At 55.7% G+C, this 6135-nt stretch overlaps 1 protein-coding gene across 1 annotated transcript; it reads left to right on the forward strand.

Annotated features, from left to right (window-relative positions):
* The first annotated feature begins 550 nt into the window (after nt 1-550).
* On the forward strand, nt 551-3914 carry LOC148220850 (uncharacterized). Its single transcript, XM_088180882.1, has 3 exons — nt 551-672; nt 1388-1836; nt 2743-3914. Exons 1-3 carry the CDS (start codon nt 555-557, stop codon nt 2899-2901), a joined length of 726 nt encoding a protein of 241 aa, XP_088037008.1. The 5' UTR covers nt 551-554; the 3' UTR covers nt 2902-3914.
* Nucleotides 3915-6135: the final 2221 nt, after the last annotated feature.

The following is a 6135-nucleotide window of genomic DNA, read 5'->3' on the forward strand; positions in this document are numbered from 1 at the left end:
ACAGCTGTTGAAGAGCGGACAAATGTGGGGAACACAATTTCCCTCCTTAATGCCAGTATTGGTTAATTGATGCTGGTTGGTGCTTCCCTGGGGTATTTTTGGGAGGAGAAGGGGCCGAACAGCTTAAAAAAAGGAAATTGTATCCCCACCCATGGACATCATTCCTTGATGGGTTTGTAGTTGGGAGTTATTTGCTCTCATGCCTAAAAAATTCGATCCTTTGGTACCGAGTTGGAAACACACCTTTCTCCAGGTCGATTTTTTTACTCAATGCGATTTTTCGGTTGTTTGGAGCTCATGGAAGGTGTGGGGGGAGAGGTGGAAAAGCCCAGCTTGGTTCCTCTTAGGAAGAACCTCTTATTTTTTATTTTTTTTTTTCTGAATAAGTGATGAGAGAACTGGGAATGCTTCCCCACCTGCAGCACCTGAACCTCCCCATCCCAGCAGCCCGGGGTGACCCCGGCAGCTCCTCCCTGCCTCTGGGTATCAGCAATTACCAGTGGGTGATTATTAATATGTTGTCATTACTATCACCAGGTGATTCCCTGTCCCCTATGGAGATGGAGGAGGTGCTCCTGCAGCTCTGGGGGGAGGTGGCCAGGCTGCAGGAGCTGTGCTCGGAGCAGGGGAGGCTCCTCCGGAGGCTGAGGGCCAGGAAGGGGCCGGTCCTGGGTGAGTGGGGCCTGCGGGGTCCCCAGACTGCACATTTGGGCCGTTCCCATTCCTTTATCCCGGCCGGGCCGTTCCCGGCCTCATCCCGGTGTCCTCAGGAAATTCCCCTGGTGAGGTGAAGGGGCTCCGAGCAGGAACGTGCCCTGAGCCCCTCGTGTTTTTTGGGGGTCGCTGCCAGGGACACTCCTGGCCCTGAGAGCATCGCCTGGAGAGGGTGGGACAGGGCTGGGGGGAACCCAGAAAACACCCAGAAACCCTCTGGTTTTCCAAGGATTCCCCCTCTCCGTACTCTCCTCTCCTCCCCAAACACTCGCATCCCTTCCATGGGATCTGGCACCATTTTCCCAACCCTAAAACCGGAATTTTGTGACCAGGATGGATTGGTTCGGACAAAGCTGTGCTGGGAAACTGCATCCTCCCGGCCCTGGGGCTCCCTCCTTTCCACCCGTGTCCTTCCAGGACTTAAACCAAAGCCTTTCCTGGGATGCACCTGGAGTTTGGGGACACAGGGATGTCCCAGGCTCCTGAGGGAGCTCCTCCAGCCCTCCCTGCTTGTCCTCAGGGTCCTTCCTCTGCTGGCCCAGACTCCAGAGGGGACAGGTGAGCTCTGCCAGCCCAGGGGTTCCCCCAGCCCAGTAGGAAAAGGGAGCAATGGAAAGGGAAAAAACCCCTGGAATTCCCAGGAATGACGGCTCTGCCTCGCTCTCTCCCAAAGACATCCCGGTGTCGCTGCCTGTGCAGTGCACGGAGGATGTGGTGACAGGGGATGGGCAAAGGTCACCTGAGAGCTGCCGAAAACCCCCAGGAGCTCCAGCACCCTCCACACCCCCCCTGGAGGGCTCTGCTTATCCCATGGAACAGCCCCGGGCCACCAAGAGGCTCCCGCCGAGCCCTGGGAGCGGCGCTGGCACCGGAGGAGCCGCAGCTTTTGGCAGCACCGAGGGGGAGAAGGGAGATGAGCCCCCCCGGACGAGCCCCTGGATCCTGCCCGTGCCCTGGGAAGGAGGGGGAGCTCCCTGCAGCCCTCGGCAGCTGGAGGCACTAAACCCGGGGGCTGGGGGCTCCTTCCCAAACCTTCTGGATCTCTACGAAGTCCCGGAGGTGCTTGAGAGGGAAGATGCTCCCAGGGACGAGGCTCTGGTGGAGATCCGAGGGCCTGTGAAGGTAATTCGGGAGCCTGGCAGGGAATTCGCTCCGTGCTGGAGTTGTGGGATCAGGGACCCTTCACCCTCCTCCCCCTCACCCTGGGCACACGGGCAGTGTGGCACAGTGGGGTTATTTCCTGACAAAGCCTCTGGGTACCCGATTTTCTGCTTCCCAGGGAAATTGGGTGCGTGGAAACCCCTGAGGTCCAGCCAGGACATCCCTTATGGAGGCTTTGAGGATCCCTTGGGGGAGTCAGTGTGGGAAAAGTTCTCTCAACCTCCTTCAAATCTTACACTTCTTCAAAGTATTTCCTTCATCCTCTCTGACCTCCACACCCCAAACACATTTCCAAATCATTCCAAGTGATTCCTGTCATTCTGAAGGGATTTCTAAAGATCTCCCTGAGCTCTGGCCCCTCAGGTCTCCTGGTGAAGCTTCACCCCAGGGTCCCTGAGATGCCAAACCCCTTTTTTTTCATTCCTTTTCCAAAGTGAAGCCCTCAAAAATTCTTTCATGGCTTCAGGGGCTGGGTATTGCCAGCGATAATTCCTGATTTTGGGCTATATTGGGGAGGGAGTTTTTAAAGAAGGGGGAAGCGGGGCCGTGTCTGTCTGGGAGGCCCCAAGGGGCCCTGTCAGCCCCCAAGTGACAATGGCACAGGGACAGGTGACAAATGTGCTCCAGTTTGTCACTCAAAGCCAATTTTCCTCCTGGTTTGGCTCGTGGGAAGCGCTGGGGGAGGCTCGGGAGCCACACTGGGATTGTCCCGTGGGATTTGTGGAGGGTGGGGTGAGGGGCAGCTCGAGCTCCCCCAAGCTCCAGCCCAGCCCTTTTTGGACACAGAAGGCTGGAGAAAGGTTTTGGGTGCTGGCCCAGGGCGCTCCTGGGGGTCTCTCTGTCCCAAAATCCCTTTTTTCCTTGCAGACGTGCTGGACTCCGGGCTGGGCACTGGAGGAGGGGACACTGGGGACCGACCCCAGCTGTGAGGCTGCTCCAGCCTGTGACCTGTGCCAGGAGATTTTCCCCTCGGATGCAGCAGGACACACGGAATATCTGAACCACCTTCTGGCCCACCTGGAGTAGGACTCGTCTTCCCAAGGGAAATCCCTGCATTTGCACCCTGACCCACGGGACAGACTCTGGACATTCCCAAGTTGGACCTGGTGGCCTCGGAGGCTTTTCCAGCCTTGGGGCTCTGTGGCTGGTGAGGATTCTGGGATCCTGCTGCTGGTTTGGACTGGGAGCTGTTCCCACGCTCCCCATCCTTCCCCATGCCCAATGAACTCTCAGATTTGATCACCCCAGGTGTGTTTTGGGTTATTGATCTCTGTGGATGTTGATGATGATCCCATCCCGGGGATGAGGGGGAGCTTTGACTCCTGGGAAAAGGGAATTCCTCAAAATTTGCCTTTGAGTGGAAATGAATCTTCCATAAATAATTAGGGATGTCTGGGAAGGCATGTTGGCTTTTTCTGGAAGGTTGGGAGAATCTCAAGGCTTTCAGGGTCACTAAGAGTTATTTTAACTCATTAACAGTAATTGGAGTGTTTTATAGCACTTCCATCAGTGGTGCAATGTGCTTCCCAAAGGAATTCACTGCAGCAGTGGGGAAATTGAGGCACAAATCCTGGATCAGCTCCAAATCCCTCTTTTCTTTTGGAAGAATCTCATCTCAGGCTTTTCTATTTTGCAAGTTTCTCCTGAAGTGGATTTGACATCTGTTTGAGGAAACTTGTGTTGAAATGGAGAGCCAGGTTCTCCAGTAATTCCAGGCACTGGGAAGAATTGGGATCTCCAGCTCCAACATCTCCTCTTGGGCAGCACAGAAAAGTCAGGAGTCAAGATTCTTCCCCAAAACGGAGCCACGTTAATGGATTTATTCATGACAAACTTCTGTGTGTTTGGAAAAATTTTCCAAGACAAATCCTGCAACTTCTTTCTCTGGATCTGCAGCTTTCACCTTGGATTCTCCATCCACGTGGATGTTGGAGCTGCTTCCAGCCCTGGGTAGAACTGGGGCCTTTATTTCACTGAAAATGATTTTTCTCCGGGTTTCCTTGGGATTTTTCTCCAGCTTTTGTTCACATAACAACGAACTTTCCCACCACCTTCATCTGCTCCAAGGTTCGTCCTGTGGATCTCCAAATTAATTGGGATTATTTGATAGGGTTTTGTGCTCTTCCTAGGGGAGAAACCCTCATTTCCCAGGCGAATCCCTGGAAGCTGCAGACCCAAAGCTGGAATAAGGATTCCATCAATTTATTCCCATTGACTGGCAATAATCAATGGGATTATTATATCCCATTATTCCAACCAAAAGGCCGGAGTTGGCTGGAAGGAGAAACCCAGCCAGGGTCTCCTCACCTGGGAAACCGAATTCCCAAAGCAGGAGCACAGATTTGTCAGGAGTCAAAGCCCCTGGTGGGGCTCTGCAATCCCAAAATGCTGTGGAAAATCCCCCTGGCAGCGTTTGGGGTGAGCCACGAGGGAATTTTGTGCAGATCCTCTATCAGGAGAGCTGGGAAGGACAGCAATGGGAGCTCCACAAACCTGGCCTCTCTCCAGGGCATTTTTAGCTGTGGGGGAATTAATCCCCCCCCTCCCAGCTGGTCCCAGGGACACGGAGCTTCCTTTTTGGGTCCAGCCTTTTCCAGGACAGGAACGTGGCTCTGTCTCTGAAATAACTTTAATTGCAGGGTGCTGGTGGGGCCCGTGGGTGGGGTGTGGTTGGTGGGGCCGGGTCGGGCCCCAGGTGGGTGGGAGTCGTTTTGGGACAGGCAGGAGCCGGGTGAGGGCAGATTCCCGTCAGGAGAACTTGGAAAAGGGGGATTGGGTGAAAGCTGTGCCAGGAGAACTCCGGGATGAGGGTGCCCCCTTCTTGTTTTCCAAGCAGGGATGGAGCTGAGCTGGTGATGATGTTCCTGGGGAAAACACGGCAGCAAGAATGCAGCTGGAAATGAGATTTTGTTTGGAAAATGCTCGTTTTTGAGGATTTCTAATTCAGGGTCTGGGCTGTGGGAGGGAGAAGGGGTGGCCCTGGTGCTGGGGGTGCTCTGACACCAATCTGTGCCCAAACACCCCCAAATTCCAACATCCAATTCTTTTGGGGCCACATTTTCAGAGCAGACAAAAGAAATGAGGGGTGAGGCAGGGCAGGATTTCATCCCTTTAATGGGAGAGTGAGGAAAAAGGGAAATTTCCCGCCCAGGAACAGCATTTCTGTGAGGAAAAACTCTCTGACTGCTGTGGTTGTCCCAAACCTCCTGGGAATTGCCATCGGAAATGAGGGATGGGGGGGGGATCATCTCTCCCCCCGTTTGCAGCAGGAGCCCATCTGTGCCACCAGCAAAGATGGGAAGTCATTAATGCCTCTGTTAATTAATAACTGACCCTCGATTTTCATCCCTCATTAAGGGAAGGGAAATGTTCCGTGATCCTGTTGTGTTTGGACACGAGATCGAGGAAGCAGAGACTGGAAAATGGGATAAAAAAAAAGTGCATTTCCGAGCAGTTAGTGACTTCCAAGTGTCGTTTTTGGAGGAGTTTTAGGTGACAATCCTCCCAAATTTCTGAGCCGTTCCTGCTGGGCCAAGGGCATTTTTGGGGAGCAAAAGGCCGGGTTTGGCCCCAGCTGGAGGGAAAAGGGGGTGGGAGGTGGTGGAGGACCCCGGGAGGGGACAGGGGGGGTTTGGGGGGAGATTCCCGAGGGGAGGGGAGTGGGTGGGGAGGTCAGGATGGTGCTGAAGGTGATGCTGGGGAGGGATGGGGGAGGAGAATCGGGGTCCTGCTGGAGGGGGGGCTGGGGGGTTCTGAGGGGATTTGGGGGTGACTCCGGAGAGGATTTGAGGGAACACCCGAGGGGATCAAGGGCTGGGGCTGAAGCAGAGTCGGGGGGATGTTGGGGGGGATGAGGATGATGCTGGGGGGGCACCGAGGGTGGGCGATGGTTCTGGAGAGGGAAAATGTCAGAGGGGACGGGAGGATGGGCTGAGAGGGGAACGGGGGAGATACTGGGGGGGTGAATACCTGGGGGGGGATACTGGGGGGGTGAATACCTGGGGGGGGATAGTGGGTGGGGGGGGATACTGGGGGTGTTGCTGCAGGGCACCTGGGGGCGGTAATCCTGGAGGGGGGCTGAAGCTGAGGGGAATGGGGGGGGCTGGGGGTCAGCTGAGGGCAGGTGCTGGAGGGAAGCTGGGGGCGATGCTGGGGGGCAGCGGGGCGGTGCTGGGTGCGATGTCGAAGGCCGAGGGGTGGCTGCGATGCTGGGGGGGGGGGAATTGGGGGGGCCGGGGGTGCTGCCCAAGCGCGGCCGCA

Source organism: Sturnus vulgaris, chromosome 30, assembly GCF_052056855.1.
Source record: "Sturnus vulgaris isolate bStuVul1 chromosome 30, bStuVul1.hap1, whole genome shotgun sequence".
Classification (NCBI taxonomy): domain Eukaryota; kingdom Metazoa; phylum Chordata; class Aves; order Passeriformes; family Sturnidae; genus Sturnus; species Sturnus vulgaris.